The 18,142-nt window shown below is 34.5% G+C and overlaps 1 protein-coding gene across 1 annotated transcript; it reads left to right on the top strand.

Annotated features, from left to right (window-relative positions):
- Nucleotides 1-760: 760 nt before the first annotated feature.
- Nucleotides 761-12,697, top strand: LOC104106051 (E3 ubiquitin protein ligase DRIP2-like). The gene is made up of 7 exons (XM_009614531.4): nt 761-1,343; nt 2,620-2,719; nt 4,321-4,651; nt 4,777-5,225; nt 5,336-5,386; nt 9,884-9,956; nt 12,002-12,697. Exons 1-7 carry the CDS (start codon nt 1,229-1,231, stop codon nt 12,179-12,181), a joined length of 1,299 nt encoding a protein of 432 aa, XP_009612826.1. The 5' UTR covers nt 761-1,228; the 3' UTR covers nt 12,182-12,697.
- Nucleotides 12,698-18,142: the final 5,445 nt, after the last annotated feature.

Here is an 18,142-nt window from a genome sequence, read left to right as displayed (position 1 = left end):
CAAGCAAGATTTTTGGATAGTTGATTTCTATTTCCAATTTTGATACTAACCCAGCAAAAGAATATAGTATAATCACGATTTAGTCTAAATAAATTTATCACCAAACACTCGTCTTTAGTCCAAAATTTACTGTCCTATAAAATTTTATAGAAGTAAAAAAATAGAAAAAGGATGTTCTAATATATTCCATATATAATTCTTATCTTTTCAAATTAATCGTTACCAAATTATCTCACACTAAGCTCTACGAGAGTTGAATCTAAGATTTAAATTCTATGAGTTCAGCCTTTAAGATTCCTAGTATTGAATTCATTATATTTCTTAAAGTTATAGGTATGGTATATACTTATGATTTATGGCGATTTCAATAAATTTGAGCACATAAATTTGTGATTCGTATCGAAAGTTATTGATTCGATAAAATCCGTTGCTATAGGGCTACATCCTCCCCGAACATAATAGGTGAATTTTACGTGTTTAAATTCTTAGAAAAAAATTATATTTATTCCTCAAACTTTGATATGATCTACAATAAAGAGCAAACATGAAACTTATTTCTAATTTCATTACAAGGGTAAAATTCGACAAATATTTTCTAAAGTTAAATCTCAAATAGTACAAGGTAAAATTTGTGACTTTTAAAAAAATATATCTGTAAAAATAGTAAAACTTGCAAGTTACTCTGTCCGTAATATATTTTCTAAAAAAAAGTACAGAAAGTATTCTCTTTAGTTCATGCCATTCTGAACACGAAGCCTCAAAGCCATTTTCTCTCGATTTCAACTCCCAAAACCCAAATTACACAAACACAATACACACAGAAGTAACAGAGAAGAAGAAGAAGAAGAGAAGATCATCAACGACCCGAATCCCCCCACCCCTACCCCAAATCCATCACCAACCCACGTCCCCTTTTCCGAAATCAAATCTACCCCTTTTTTCAAATTTCAATCTTTTCATACCCAGATTCACATGTCACTTTACTGTGATAACAGTTTTGCTTCATAACAAGTTCTGTTTGATGATTGTTAGTTTCTGTTTTTTTGGGTTTAATGCAGATAAAGAAAGGGCAAATGGACGTAAATTCCATGTGTTTATGAGGTGTTTGTAGCATGCACTGCTTGATTTTACGTGAGATTTGAGACTGAGGAGCTATAACGAGGACTGGGTTTCATATTCAAAGAATTGTAATTAAGTGCGAAGAGCTGATAATTAATTAAAGAGAAATATGGCGAATCAAGTGGTGAAAGTGAAGAGAGATAGAATTGCGGCATGCATAACATGCCCTCTTTGCCATAAGCTCTTTAGAGATGCCACTACTGTTTCCGAATGTCTTCACACGTGTAAGTTCTTTCTATTGGAATTTTGAATTTTCGATCTGAGTTTGCTTTATTTGTACTATCATTTTAGGTAGATTAAAATTTGGGTGATTTTAATGTGCTCAGAGGTTTTATGTAGTCTTTTCTTTTTAGAGAATTGAGTATACCTCTTTGTCTGCTCGGTATTTGAACGATTATAGGGTGGTTCGAACATAAAGTCAGTATCTTGGCTTTATTAACTAAATGGGACGAGCTATACCTGTTTGATTGATAAGCTTGGTTAAATAAATGTCGCATATTTGCTTAGTTGTAATGAATTAAATTAGCAGTTGCTGATTTTTATAGAAATTTCCTATCCAAGATATCTGCTTTGTCAACTATATAGAACGAGCTATACTTGTTTGATTGATAACCTTGCTTAAATAAATCTCACATCGAACATAAACTCAGTATCTTGGCCTTATCAACTAAATGGGACGAGCTATATTATTCCGATATTTTTTGGCTGCTACAGAGAAGTGTTGTTATAGAAGATATATTATCACATAACATAAAAATTGGTTCCAAGAAAAAATGGCTTTTATAGAGAATGATTGTTATATATGAATGCCGTTATAGAGAGGTCTGACTGTACCTTTTTGATTAATAAGCTTGTTAAACTAAATGTCGCGTATTTACTTAATTGTAATGAATTAAATTAGCATTTGCTGATTTATATAGAAATTTCCTATTCAAGATATCTTCTTTATCAATTAAATAAATGGAGCTATACTTGTTTGATTGATAAGCTTGTTTAAATAAATTTCACATATTTACTCAGTGGCAATGAATTAAATTAGCAGTTGCTGATTTATGTGGGAATTTTCTCTTCAAGATCTTTGCCTGATGTTGTTCCGAGAGAGAGAGAGAGATGGACACTTAGGTTCATTATGTGTAATTGAGCTTCAACAAAATGTGGTGACGTGGCACATGACTTATTCTTATGCTATATCTCTTTAATTTTCACAGGGTTCAATTGGAATTTTTTATGAAATATATGTTAATTATGCAGCTATTGGAATGTTAATTTCTTCGCTAATCACATAAGGAGGAACATATGCTTGATTGACCTTAGTCAATGTATACTTTTTTAAACATCATGGTTAATGAATGACTTAAACTTCCTTACATTCTTCTCATTCCCCTTAAAAAGAATAATTTTGCTTTTTAATTTGAGCAATATCGACACTAGCTTCTGTTGTTTCTAGAAAAGATGAGTTTTTTTCTTCCTGTGATAATATTTTTTCTGAATTTCACCCAGTTTGCAGGAAATGCATCTATAAGAAGCTCTCCGATGAAGAAACGGAATGCTGCCCAATATGCAATATTGACTTGGGCTGTGTCCCATTAGAGAAATTGAGGTCATAAATATCTTCCTACTTTCACTGTTTTCCCTTTTTCTGTTAATCTTCACATGCAAATGTGTGCTTAAGTGCTCAATTGGCATATTGATGTAGATAGTTCTAGTTTTACCTTTTGCATTTATAGTTATACGCGGAACTTCTAGTAGCATATCACTCTTTTGATTAACTTCATTTTGTAAGCCTATCAAATTTAACAACATGAAGCGTACTGCATGTTCAGTTCCAGACTGCTTTGCAATGTTGTCCCTTTGAAGTTTGATATGCATATGCAACAAGTTAGAGCGTCTTGACCCTTGTGTGACAGATATGGGGTGGAGACTTTAGCTTTATAGTTTTTTTTGATATTTAAAGAGGCCAAATACCTGGATGTGCATGTGTTACCTTCTTACTTTTTACTGACCTAACATCAATTAATGATGAATCTGAGAGCAATGTGCTATGCTCATAGGAGGATGGACATTCGATGAAGTATTGAAATTTCCACTTTCTCCCACTACAGTTGCATTATTCTCTACGTAGTTCATTGCCAAATAAACAATTCTCCAAGTTGTTCATCAATATTTCGTGCTTTCCGTACATAGATGAGTTAGAATCTTAAGAATACTGAACAGAGATCACAGTGCTCTACATGATTGTTTTGGTGCTTATCATAAATGAATTAGGATTTCACTTAGAAGATTGGGCAGAAATCAAAGTGCTCTTCCGTGTTTGTACTATGTAGTGCTAAGATTGACTAGAAAGTTTTAACCGAACACACTGCAAAATTTCGAATTCACTTAAAAAGTTGATCTGTGATTCATTTTGGAGGTTCTGCCAAGTGAGACCACATAGGCAATGACAAGTGATTGCTTGCGGTATGTAGAGAGGAAACTTGACATAGACAAAGTAAGGTGACTTGTACTCTAAGAATGGCCTTGATAACATTAGGATTTAAAGTTCACTTTCGTGGATCTTGGAAGTTCTTGAAGGCAGTAGAAGAGAGAATGACAAAAGAGAAATGGGAGTATATAGTGCAACATTTGACTTGTGGATATTAGCTAATTGTATATATCTTACTAAATAAAACTGGGTAGCTTTCACCATTTACCTTAGGCCAGGCGCAGTGCGATGCTCATTGGCTATCATGAAATTTTGCTGATCATGAGTGCACGTATATCTTATTAAAACAAAATTGGGTAGCTTTCACCATTTACCTCAGGGTAGGCTCAGTGCGATGCTTCATTGGCTAGCATGAATTTTTGCTGATTATGAGTGCACATACCTGCACTTATGCATATAGTATTCACATCCATGGTTGCTTGAAATATGAGGTTTTCCTGAAGCTTGTTCGCCTTTTCTGCCTTATCCTGGAAAATCTTTGTTGAATAACTCCTATAAGAAGAAAAAAGAAGGCGTTAAGAGACCCTTTTGGTCCAATCTTAGACACTCGATCCTTTTCCGAACCTGCTCCTATTTCGAGTAAAGAGAGAGATAAATATACACAGCACATTGTACTGATGGGGCCGGTTCAAAGTGACTGAGGGGTTTTCTGGTTAACTCTTCTTATTTGCCATACCCCACATGTCAATTTATCTTTTCTTTTTTCCTTTTCATTTCAGGCCAGATCATAATCTGCAAGATGTAAGAGCAAAGATATTCCCTTACAAGAGGCGAAAGGTGCAGGCACCTGAAGTTGTGCCTCCGATTTCCCTTCCAGTCAGGAGAAAAGAGAGATCACTATCTTCACTAGTGGTCAGCACTCCAAGAGTATCAACACAGACTGGAACAACAGGAAGAAGATCAAAATCAGTGGCAAGAAAAGCATTACGAGGCTCCACCTTTTCTGTTGAGAAACCTATCAAGAAAGAGGAAAAAATATCTGGAGAAGATCAACTGGATAGCTCTAGTTCACCTGAGACTTTGACCAAGTTCACTCAGAACATAAGGCAGGTAAAGTCATTCTTCAATAGTGGTGTGGTGCATCATCTTAGGCTTCCTTGGAATATTTTCTGAGGTCAGTATCAAGTGTATATGGGTGGATATTCTTGTTAAACTTAATCCTGCCGCTTCTGCAGAATTCTTCCAGTGCTGAGCTTTCTGGCCAACCCACGCCTGATAACGAAACGGAGAATGGCACGGACCAGTGGGAAGGTAAAGTTGATTTATGGAAACCTTTGAACTGTTTGGTCGAAGTAGCAAACCAGAGCAAGTCTGCGAAGTTTACTTCCCAAGGTTCTACTGCTAAATTAGAATGTCTGCATTCCCTTGGCAATGAAGCTCATGTCCATAAAACTAAAGTGAAAAAACGTGGACTGAAAATCAAAGTTCACGATGACAAGAATAACAGCGGAGCTTCTCATTTGGGATCAGATAAACCTAAAAAGTTGCGAAGGAATCGCCAAAAGAAGGCATCAGAATTTGGAGAATCTAGTATTTCACCACAAACTGTGCTGGATGCAATCACTGCCAAATGTGAAAGAAGGAATAATCCAATTTGGTTCTCATTGGTGGCCTCTGAAGATCAGTAAGAATCTACTTTATCTTGTAGAATCCTTTTTATATGTATATCTTTCTGAGAAAGAAATTGTATTTCCAAATGATTTTATTCAATGAATCTCCAATCAATTGTTTCAGGGAGGGAGGTGCACCCTTGCCCCAGATTTCTGCAAGTTACTTGAGAATAAAGTAAGCTTCTTTGTGATTTCATTCCTGTCTTGTAGTGAAATATTTATCTTGTGATGCGGTTTCTGTCTGGTCTTAGAATTCTTTGTTAAGTTCTAATGATCCGAATGAATTGCATAAAAATTGTATATGGCTGCACGAGTTAGATACTTAAAGCCTCGATATCTTTTGCTCTATCGATATGGTAAGAGGGTGGAGGAGGGAGTAATGTATCATTTCTTCTTTTCGAATTTTGAGCTTAGTTGCTAATTATCTCTTTTGGTAGTAACTATGGCATCACCAATTTCTCCTAGTGCCAAGAAAGGAATAAAACTAATTATGTTATGTTTTTCGATTTAAGCTGTACAGATTCTATTTTCATTTCTTAAACTGAAATATCTTGCATCTTATCATAAATTAGCAGTTCGTATATGTGCCAGCTACAAAATAAACCAAAAGTAGCATATCACCTCACTTTTAGACCTCCTTGTAATAGAATAACCATAATTTTTACTTCTATTGAATTAACTATTCAAAGTCAATATTTCTCTTCTAGAAATCCTATAAAGTTAAACCATGACGTTCGATATGACATGGAGAGTAATTGGTAATTGCAAGATTACAGCGAGAAAGCAATCTTGCTTTATTATCTTTATAAAAGACTAACTAAAGTCTTCCCAGCTTGCTATGTCCTTTTCTCAGTCTCTGACAATTGATTATTTTCTCATTAATTTTTCTTGTTGTGGTCTTTTACCACTGGTGTTTGATGTCTTCTCTAAGGCATCATTACTTACTATTGGTTGGTTGACCTCTTTCTTGTAGCAAAAAATCATATGAGGGAATTTCACATCCAACTTAGGATAGTTCTCTCCAACGACTTAGCTTCTTTTGCTCCATTGATTGATCTTGTTTGTCTTAAAGCTAACTTAGTAGCTTGTATTACCTTTTCACATTTGATGGATTTGGAATTTTGGATATCTTCATATAGTTTTCCCTATCTTCATATAGTTTTCCCACTATATCTTCATATAGCTAACCCTGCTTTTAGAACTGATTGGACCAGCGCTAGCCAGTTAAGCTGGTCAAGTGAAAATCAGACCCTTACTCTTAAAATTTATAATTCTGTGAGTTGGACATCTATCACTTGTTGTGCAGACACCGCCTTGGAAACAGATGTAGTCGGAGAGCATCTGGAATATAGAGTGAACTCAGATGGCAATCACACTTAGAAGAGTAATTTATATGTGCAAACAATTCCATGCATGGAACAAATTACCCTGTCTTCATATACCAAAAGGGCTTAATATCCAACTCTAACAAAGGAGGACAATTAACTTCCACGAGACGTGCACCTAATGAAGCCACTGGATGAGGACCTGCGGGGCCATTTTAGTACCTTGCCTAATGGATTCTTGCTGAGTTGTTCACATTTTGGACTTACAATAATCCATTTGATCATAAGAAGGTTACGACCGAGAGCAATTCGTTGTTCAGTTAAGATGAATGTAATAGAAATGCGGATATTGAGATCGATATGCATTCATACAAGATTAGGGGAAGATATAAATAGCACATATAGATGATAAATTGGGAGAGGGTCGCCTGAGAATGTTTTGTTATGTTCTATGTAAATCTTCAAATGCACTAGTATATAAGTGCAATACAATAATGATTAAATGTGTTAAAAGGAGACGAAGCAGACTTACAATTACATGGAGATAGTTGTGGCCTACAATCTCTCAAAATTCATGCAGACTTGGAGGAGAATAGAAAAGAAAGAAAACAAATTATATATAGGTGATACCAACTAGTTGTGATTAAGACATAGTCACCTTGATACAATACAATTACACCAGGCTGGTGTAGAGAACCTCTAGTGTAAGAGAGCCCGTAAATTAATTTGAGTATTAGGTATGGGTGTTTAACGGGCGGGCTGGGACGGGCTGGACACAAAAAAAATCAGCCCGTCCGTTTAACGTTGCGGGCTGTTAGCGGGCTGTACTTTTTCGGATTTTTTTTTGTCCGTCCGGGTTCGGGCTTTGCGGGCTGTTAGCGGGCCGTGGAATTTTTATTTTTTTTTAAAGTAAATTTTATTTTTCTTATTCAATGTTATTGATACCTAAGTGTTTGAAAACTTTTAAGGCTTAGAATTAAATTTTGAAGTTTAAAGTTTTAAATTTGAAATTTGAATTTTATAATTTTAAAATTGAAATTTGAAAGTAAGTGGCTACAAAAAATTATTTAATAAGACCAATTGGCAATATGTAAAGATCAAGCTCCGAAGACTTTCATTTGATATTTTTATTGAATAATATATAATACTTCAAATTAAGTTGCAAGTTCTTTTTGATTTTGTTATTTTTGAACTTAAAAATTAAAAGTTTACAACAATTATAAAAAAAAAAAAATAGTACATCACATGCTTTGCATCATTTTTGTAAGTTCATCCATGTCAACATGAGGTTCTTGGTTTCTGGCATTGGTTGAATCAGCACCATAAACCATTATATCTCCAATTTCTTGGTCCTCCGCTTCATCTACCTCGTCACGCCCTTGATTTCATCGTTATGATCTTATCCAATCTCTGAAGCACACTAGAATTTCTAAAGCGTTGCTACCCAATGAATGGCGGGTATCTCTTAGTTGCTGCCTTGCTCGGCTAAATGCGCTCTCTGATGCGACTGTTGAAATCGGCACATTTAGCACGTCTCGAGCCATGGCCGAAAGAACAGGAAATTTATTTGAGTTGCTCCTCCACCAACCCAGTGGTAGAAATTCCTTTGTGCCGGGCTCTGCTAACTTTTGCAAGTAGAATTGAAGTTCATCAATATTCCTGCTACTGGTTTGTTGATGCTCCCCTAGTGTAAACCAAATCAAATAATCTTCAACACCATCATTATCATCCAAAGCACTGGTCCCAGATGTTGAAACTGAACTTGAAGGAATATTTGCATCTACAGCAGAAGAAGCATCAACAATATTAGCATAATAATTATATAATGTTTCTAAATATTTGTGTAGATCAGAAATACAAGTGTCAATATCAGGAGTTTCAGTTGGTCCATTAAAAAAAAAAACATTTAAAAAAAAAAAAAAGGTTAAAAAACAGGTTGTAGCCCGTTAACGGGTTAACTGGCTTAGCGGGTTCCGGTGCACCGGTATCAAAAAAATGTTCGTTTGAAACCCGCTCCCCGCCCAACCCGTCCTAGCCCGTCCCACGCTACAGTACCGGGCTGACCCGGGCTGAACCGGGTCAGCCCGGCCCGATTAACAGGTATAGTATTAGGTTGAAATGGGTCCAAATGGAGTGGACTTGATATCGATGGTTCATATACTAGACCTCAACTAGGTCGGAATTTTTATTGAGTGTGATACAGCACTCCCATAACCATTACTCCCTCCGTCCCAATTTATATAATACTCTTTCCTTTTTAATCCGTTCGAAAAGAATGTCACTTTCTGTGTTGAGAAGTTTAACTCAAAAATTCCCATTGTACCCTTAATGAGATGATTTATGGCCACACAAATATCTAAGGCTTGTTTTAGATCACAAGTTTCAAAAGTTTTTATTTTTTTCTTAAAATCTGTGTCAAGTCAAAGGGTGCCGCATAAAATGGGATGGAGGGAGTATTATATATTACGTGCCCTGAAGTTGCTAATTGGATTTCTTGATAGAGATATGCGGAGGATACGGGTTTTGGAGTCTACGCAGAATATGCTGAAGACAATTAAGGTACCAAAGGGAACTGCTTTTTAAACATTGAGGAGCTGGTCTGCCCTTTCAGTGTAAGTGGTTTAGGACAGTGTTCCTTAAATAAGCAACTAGTTGAGACAAATTCCTGTTGTTCGACCTACAAAATTGGGTTGAATGCAAGGTAAAAAAGACATGGTTGTGAACTACAGTGGTGGTTTGTTGGTAGAGTTGATAGGCCAATCATCTAACACCATTAGCTCTTCCTCTTTGTTCCATTAGGGATAAGCTGAGGAGGCATTTCTCTGTCTCTGGAGCTCCTTGGACAACTTGATGATTAATATTTGTGTGCTGCATGATGTTTTACAAAGCATTTTTACCAATTGAGCTTTTACCTTTGCGTTCCTTTTTTCCCCTTCACTTGTTTGATAGCTTCTCAAGTGTTGCCTCTCTATATGAACTTCTCACATATAATTTCTTGCTTTCACTATCTCACTGAATGTTGTCACGTATTGGCAGTCTTTTCAATATATTATTGGATCAGTTGTTGGTTCTGAAAATATTGAAAGGGACGTAATAATCCACCTTTTACTGTATTTCTTCTGGTATTATAAGTACCAGCATCAATCCGTTCTGATTTTCTGTCACCAATTGGTTGGTCCTTATAGAGACTGAGAGGATCTATAGGAAGGTCAAGGGAAAAATAGCCATGCACTAAAATTTAGATTTAAATTGTCCACTTATAGTCGGATACAGCCACTAGTTTAGCGTTTTGCGACTGTCTGCACATTTTTGTTATAGTTTTCATGTTCTTTTTCATTCTGTTGCAGGGATGGAAATATTCCCGTTTCTTTCATCCAAAAGTATCTGATGAGGAAGTTAGATCTTATGAGCGAAGATGAGGTAATTTTTGTTGCTCTTTGGCTACCATTTAGCACTTACAGAATGCTCTCAACATTTATACACTAAATAATCCAGCATCATTCTGGTCAAAGTTCAAACAAAATATGGAGGGGCTTGATTTTTTCTAATTCTTTGTCCTATTGAGTGTGATTTTGGTCTAGTTGGTTTCGGTCCTTCTGGAAGTAGGAAGTATTAAGAAAATTGGTCCAACTGGAGAACTTTTTGGGAATAGAAGGTGCAGAAATTGTTTCAGCATTGAAGAAATCACCTTGCATCATGTTTGGTAACATAAACCTTGGATAGTTTAACCGTTTTGAGTTATGTGAATATTAAGATGAGGGACGGTAATTTGTCTTATGTGATGTTCAACGGTAATATGTGGCATCTACTAATAAGTTATTTTCCAATTTACCTTTCATTTCATTCAAATTGAGAAGGGAAAGGGTAGCAAAGAAGCGTAAAAGCAGGCGCAGAATAATATTGTTTGTTACACCACAACACAACAACCCAGTGAAATCCCACAAGTGGGGCCTTGGGAGGGTAATGTGTACGCAGACCTTACCCCTATTTCATGAAGGTAGAGGGGTTGTTTCCGATAGACCCACGTTTATTAGACCATACACGGTGAAATAAGTAATCCGTGTTAGTTTCAAGGAAAAAAGGCCAAATATACCCCTCTACTTTCGGATATTGTCTACATTTAACCTCCGTTATACTATCCGGCCAAATTTACCCCTATCGTTATACTATCCAGCCAAATTTACCCCTACCATCAGCAAACTTTTAAAAATTACCCCTTGATCTGTTAAGTAATCCAAAATCTCTCAATTTCCTTTTATTTAAATCACTTGTTCTTCTTGGTCCACTATTTTTAGAAATTACTATTGATGCGAATGTTAAAGGTACTAGACTATACAAATTATTCATGGATATATTTAATTACCAATGCACCCAGTTCTTTTCTTGTGATAATGAGTTTGGAATTGGTTTAAATTTTATTTATTTTTCAACCATATACACACCGCAGAATTCAGTGGGTCTATTTATTATGTATTATATGCAGTTGATCATCATGTATGTACATGTATATTCGAATATATTTTGTTATTGTCTGGTTAATATAGAGTTTGATCGACTAACTTAAGAGCGCACAATGCGTAGGCATTTGATTAAAGCAATGTTGAATTCGACAATATAAAGTCTCCAAGGAACTTTAACTTTTATCACTAATACTTGCAAAGTCTCCATACCTTTGGTCCAACGAATTCATTAAAGTTGGGATGTTGTAAATACTTTTAGAATTTAGACAAACTACCTAATTTAGATTCTTCAATTTACTGTACTTTGTTTACTAACCGTTGTATTATTTTTAATATTTCTTTCTCTTATTTTTTTTCCAATTAAGAAAGCAGGTAAATGCAATTATTTCGAAAATAGTGGATCAAGAAGAAGAATAAATGACTTAATTAAAACGATCTGGGAGATTCTGGGTCACCTGACGGATTGGGGGCATAATTTTGAAAAGTTTGCTGATGGTAGGGGTAAATTTGGGTAGATAGTATAACGGCAGGGGTAAATTTGACCGGATAGTATAACAGAGGTTAAATGTAGACAATATCCGAGAGTAGAGGGGTATATTTGGCCATTTTCCCTAGTTTCAATGTTGGAAGAAAGTAGCTGGTCCAAGCAATTTATACTAAAATATTTGACAAATAGTAGCTGGACTATATCAAGTCGTTAATGAAGTTGTACTAGAAAAGAGCTAGACGGTTATCAATAGTTTTGGTTCTAGGGTCTATCAGTGACTTGAGTTTTTCTCATGGTTTATTGTCATTTCAGCACAAGTAATACAAAGTCAAGCAGGTGAGTTTCAGGTGGTTGTGTTTTTTTATGATGAGTTTTGGCATCTCCATGAACCTGTTTTATATCTTTTTCATGCATTACTGATTCTCCTAGTTCTCCACAATCTGCGACTCAAGAATTGGGTGTTATATAGGGAAGCATATCTGTGATGGTTCCAGTTCTATGATTTCGTTATTTTGTAGGTTGAAATTAGATGTATGGGTCAGTTGATAGTCCCCACTTTACAACTGAATACTTTGGTGGATATGTGGCTTGAAACTACCAACTCAGAAAGAGTACCGGCTATAATTGGTTCATCAGCAAAAGACTTTGTGATGGTGCTGGTTTATGCTCGTAAAGTCTCGGGCCTTCCTGCTTCTTGAATTATTCTTTCTGCCTCCAATAATCTGCGTAATATCCGGACTAAGTTGAAGTATCAGCCCAAAAATTGCTAGACGAAATGTGTCCTATAAAGGCATGTTGTGTGTAAGATCCTAAGCTATTTACATACTGCTGCTGCTGCTGGAATTGTCACAAATCATCAGCAAATGAGCAATGACCGACGGTGCAGAACAACTCGAGGGTGACTCTTCTTGCACTTACCAGAGTTACTTTGTGTTTCTCCAATGTGTTGTATGATTGTACACTACCTTGTACTATCATAAGGGATCCTAAGTTAACCGCGCGCCAAGATTCATGGTAGCATGTATTTAAGTCAAACTATTGAGTGTTTTTCTCAGTTTACCCTTCTTTAATGAGGCTTTTCCGGTGCATGTGGAAAAAATCCAAGAAGTTGGCTATAAGATATTTATTTCAAGTGCAAATTTATGACTTCAAATTATCTTTTGTATTTCGTTTATATACTCTATATCAGACAACTTTTGGATTTCTAGTTCTTACATATGTCTTCTTTAAATACTTTTGTTCATTCATCTAATTTTAGTCTTGATTTTTCTTAGTATATTCAATCAAACAATACGAAAATGAGGCAATGCTTTTAAGTTTACATTGATGGTAGAGTAAAAAATAATGCGCCTACAAAAAGTCACAAAAAAAATACTTTTGAAAGCAGGTATATTTTAAAGGTTAGTATTCATTTCATATATTGTTTCTTAACATGAGAATTGGAACTTTTTAATGTTATATTGAATATTCTACTTTTAGGTAACACATTGAGAATCCTAGTGATATTAGTGTTCTTATTTATTGTTTTAAAAATATGGTACTGAAAGTTAACAGAATTGAACTGAAATAGAAGAGAAATTGAGATAATTGGAGCAATACGAAAAAGTCTAATTTTGATCTTACATGATAAATTAATTGAAAAAAATTGATAATAACAGGTTAAATCGAACCGTTGACACTTCTAATTCCTCAGCCAATCATTCATTGTTATATAGTACTTTTCAACCTGATCTCGATACATGGTGTGCCTACATTTTTTTTTGGAAACCCTAAGTAAATAAATAACTGGGGCTAATGCATAAATAAATAAACTCAAACCTTAAAGATTTGTTTAATTTATGTGTTAGTTATATTGAAATGCAAATTCGTTATGCGGTGAATAATACTATAATATTATGTAGTTTGTCGTGCAATAAATAACATATAGGAATTGTTAAGTTATGTGTGGGATACCAAACTTAATTCTCATTTATTACTAATTAGTGTCTCCTATACATTTTAATTTTTGAAAACTCTAACTTACTAATTAGTTTAGTCGTGACAAAAAATTACTCATCGAAACAAAGCAGGAGGAAGGGATTAGGTTAGTTTAAGTATCACTTGACAAATTGAGTCAAATTCGATAACGTCAGCAGTCCAATTATAATTTATTCGTTCGCCGCATTAACAAAAATATTCTCTTTTGAGACTGCAAATTATATTTATGGCTTTATCTTTTATTTTTTAAAATTGTTGAGTAATCGCAACAAAAAATTATAAAGTAACAAAAGAAAAAAGTTATAATATTAAAAATATTATAAAATAAAAGCAACTTAGTAAAACATGAACAAGACATGTTGTTATGAAATAAAAGCAATTTAGTAAAACATGAACAAGAAATGGAGATAGAGAGAAGAACGAGATTTTCTTCTTCAATTGTGTGTATTTTCCTATCTATTACAAGATCTTTATATAGGTATGAAAAGTGAAGAAAAATATGTCATTGAATATGTCATTAAGCATAGAAATATGTCATTGAATATGTCATAAAGCATTTGAGAAGATCATGGAGGAAAAGTAGACATCTACCATAATTTGATTTTTCTTATAACACTTCCCCTTGGATATCCATAGATAATGTGCCTCGTTAAAACATTATTAGAAAAAAACCCTATGGAAAAAAAAATTCTACTGAAGGAAAAAGAGTACACATATTTAGAAATACGCCTTTTGGTTGCCTCGTTAAAAACCTTGCAAGGAAATCCCAGTGGGACAAAACCTTGTAAGAAAAAAAGAGTACAACGCGTATTAACTCCCCCTGATGAGAGTATCAATTCACATCCTTGAGCCTTCACATCCCAATCTTATACACTAGTTTCTTGAAGGTTGACGTCGGTAGAGATTTGGTGAACAAATCAACCATATTATCACTTGAATGGATCTGTTACGCATTGATATCACCGTTCTTTTGAAGATCAAGTGTGAAAAATAACTTTGGTAAAATGTGATTTGTCTTATCTCCTTTTATGAATCCTCTCTTCAACTGGGCTATGCATGCTGCATTGTCTTCATACAAAATTGTGGGTAGTTTGTTACACTTTAAACCACATTTGTCTCGAATAAGGTGTATTATAGACCTCAACCATACACATTCTCGACTTGCTTCATGAATAGCAATTATCTCAGCATGATTAGATGAAGTAGCCACGATTGATTGCTTAGTCGATCGCCAAGATATGACAGTGCCTCCATATGTAAACACATAGCCTGTTTGAGATCGAACCTTTTGTGGGTCATATAAATACCCAGTATCGGCATAACCAACAAGATCAGGACTGCAATCATTGTCATAAAATAATCCCATACCGGTAGTCCCTTTTAGATACTGCAATATGTGTTTGATTCCATTCCAATGTCTCCTTGTAGGAGCAGAGCTATATCTTGTTAAAACATTAACTGAAAAAGTTATGTCAGACCTTGTAATGTTAGAAAGATACATTAGTGCACCAATTGCACTAAGATATGGTACGTCGGGACCAAGAAGCTCTTCATTATTTTCATGAGGTTGGAATGGATGTGCTTTATGCATATAAAATCACTTTAAAATCATTTTAGTGTATGTTGATTGATGGACAAAAAATCCATCTTTCATATACTCAATTTGTAGACCAAGACAAAATTTTGTCTTTCCAATATCTTTCATTTCAAATTCTTTCTTTAAATAGTCTACTACTTTAGGAAGCTCTACTGCTTTAGGAAGCTCCTCAGGAGTTCCAATGATATTTAAATCATTAACATACACGGTGATTATAACAAATTTAGATCTAGATCTTTTTATAAAGACACAAGGACAAATTGAATCACTCTTGTACCCTTCTTTCAACAAGGACTCACTCGGGTGATTATACCACATGCGCCCTGATTGTTTCAATCCGTATAAGGATTTTTGAAGCTTTATTTAATAAATTTCTTGGAAACCTTAATATGCTTCAGAACAATTTAAATCCTTCAATGATTTCCATTATACGCATATCACGTTTTTCTTGTATTGCCAGATTAAAATCTGAAATGGCGACATCCACCACAGGAGAACATGTCTCTGTATAATCAATGCCAGGATATTTACAAATCTTCCTGTGACACAAGTCGTCTTTATGTCTATCGACTTGACCCTTTTTTTTCGCATAAGAACACATTTATACCTCCACTGGCTTCATACTTTTAAGTGTTGGGACTATCCATCCAACTTCATATTTTTCATGTGAAATCAATTTTTATTGCGTATTTTTCATTTGGCCAATTATTTATCTGTCCAAATTTCATGACAGATTTGAGCTCAAGATCCTCGTCAATATAAATAATATTGAGCGCTACATTAAATTAACAATATCGTCGACAATCATTTTATATCGGTTCTACTATTACCCAATAAAGACATAACTTATTGAGATCTCTTTATCTTATTATTTTCAGGTACCTGAGCCTCTCTCATGAGGTCTTATGAAGTGTTATGTCGTGGTGCTCTTCTAGAGCACTTGCCTCCTTATTATGACCATCTTGAACATTTGCTCCTCTCCTTCTTCAAGGAGTTTTATCTTTGAAACCGATTAGTCTATTATGCTTTATGCATGCCATGGACTCTATTCATTATGAACTTTATTTTATTTGGAGCATTAGCAGCTGAATATGACATTTAGCTTTAGATCAGCAAATACGCCTGGCAATATTTTGCAAATGAATTATCACTTGAACTTCAAGTTCATATTTTCTCGTACGAGGATCTCGATGTACTCATAATAATTCATTACATGCATTATTTTTTCAGCTACCCATTTTCTCCCCCTATTGTTGGGATCACCAACATATATCCCTAGTCTTATTTAGGGATCCATCTTTGTGCATTGTGGTAGAACAATTAAATCATATAGCACATTCATATTTCTAGATGGAAATTATTTGGTTCCTGACCTGAACCGATTGTGATAGGGAGAATTTATCATAACTTGGCTAGATGCGTACAAGTGCTGTTGTATATTAAATAATACATCACATGCCAATTTTTATTTTGGCAATTTTGTTCTCATAACCAATGGTTTAGATCTAATTGGAGGCATACAATTTCTGCTAAACCAACTTTGATTTAAACTAGTATTATCAAGATAAATTATCATAATTTATATTCTGGAACTGTGTTCTAATAATTTGAGCAATCAATCTTGCAAAAGCCAAACTACAAGTTGATAACAAATGCACATATGACCATATAATAGATGCATCTATTAAAATTATATAATAGTAAACGGTCCACATGGAAGGTGACTGGGCCCATATATTTATCACCTTTTATTCGTTCCAGAAATCAAGGGATTCAATCCCAACCTTAACTGGTATATCATGAAAATAAGCAGCACTAGAGAATTCTTGAAGAATCTATGCCAATGTAATTCTCAATTAATTTTTTTTTTGCATCATAATTGAACCGAGATGGTCAACCGGTCATGCCAACTAATATTTGTTTCAGTAAACCTCTAGTTTACTTGTGGCTTGTGATTGCATCATCATGCTTATACTTGTGTAGTACAAATAGAAGAAAAGTCAGGTAACCTTTCATATTTACCCGGTATGATTATAGTAATATAAAGATATTCAATCTTCTTTTCATTTATAGTCTCAATATGCCAACCACTTTGGCCAATATATTTGTAAATCAAAATATTTCTTTTGAGACTTACTACAATATTAATGTCATGAATAATTTCATTAATCCGGGTAATAACAAATTAGTTCTTTCAGAGCTCTTAACTGCTTTTGTACTACAAGATCTTTTGTCACACCATCCATATAATGAATGTCTCCTTCACAAAGAGAATCATATCATAATAATTGTCATGTTCAAAATCATCACAAGCAAAATAATTTCTTACTTTAATTTTGCTTTTAATAACTTTCATAAGGCATGACAAAATATTTTTTGGCGCATCACATGCATGCGACCAATGATATATTCATGTAACTACACAATAATATTCATTATCTTTCTTTGTCTCAAACCTCCCTTAGAGGTAAGTTGTAGTATTTATCCAACTAATGCACAAATACATTATTATGCATAATCTTTATCTCATATATATATATATATAAATTCACATTCACTTTAAGGAATGAGTATGCAATCTCAATGTTTATCACAAGTCATATTCTCTTCAAAGAATTTCTCCCTTTTTATAATTACCATAGTGATAACTATTATTATTTTGGCCTTTCGCACGCCCACATTCATTGGTCAACCACTTATCTTTATTTAGACTTATCATGCACTGCTATCATATTCACTTAAAAAATGGAGCAAATCAAGTGGGACAAACTTCATGCTTTTTCATGAAAATTACATTATTTTTTCTTTAGTTATTATTATTATTATCAATATGGTGCATTAGGACTCAAACCCAATGTCTTACCCATATAAAGGCATGCTAGGCCATAATGCGTTGGAACTTGAATCCAACGTCTTTTCATCAACATAGTGCGTTGAGACTTGAACCCATCGTCTTACCCTCGACCTTTGGCATAATAGGCCAAAATTCACTAGGACTCGCACTCGAGCCTTTAAAATATTATTATTTCATAATTATAGGCATAAGTAAATTAACTTTCAAGAAGACATATATAACTATTTCAAT

Source organism: Nicotiana tomentosiformis, chromosome 6, assembly GCF_000390325.3.
Source record: "Nicotiana tomentosiformis chromosome 6, ASM39032v3, whole genome shotgun sequence".
Lineage (NCBI taxonomy): Eukaryota > Viridiplantae > Streptophyta > Magnoliopsida > Solanales > Solanaceae > Nicotiana > Nicotiana tomentosiformis.
This window is presented reverse-complemented; position numbering and strand designations above follow the sequence as displayed.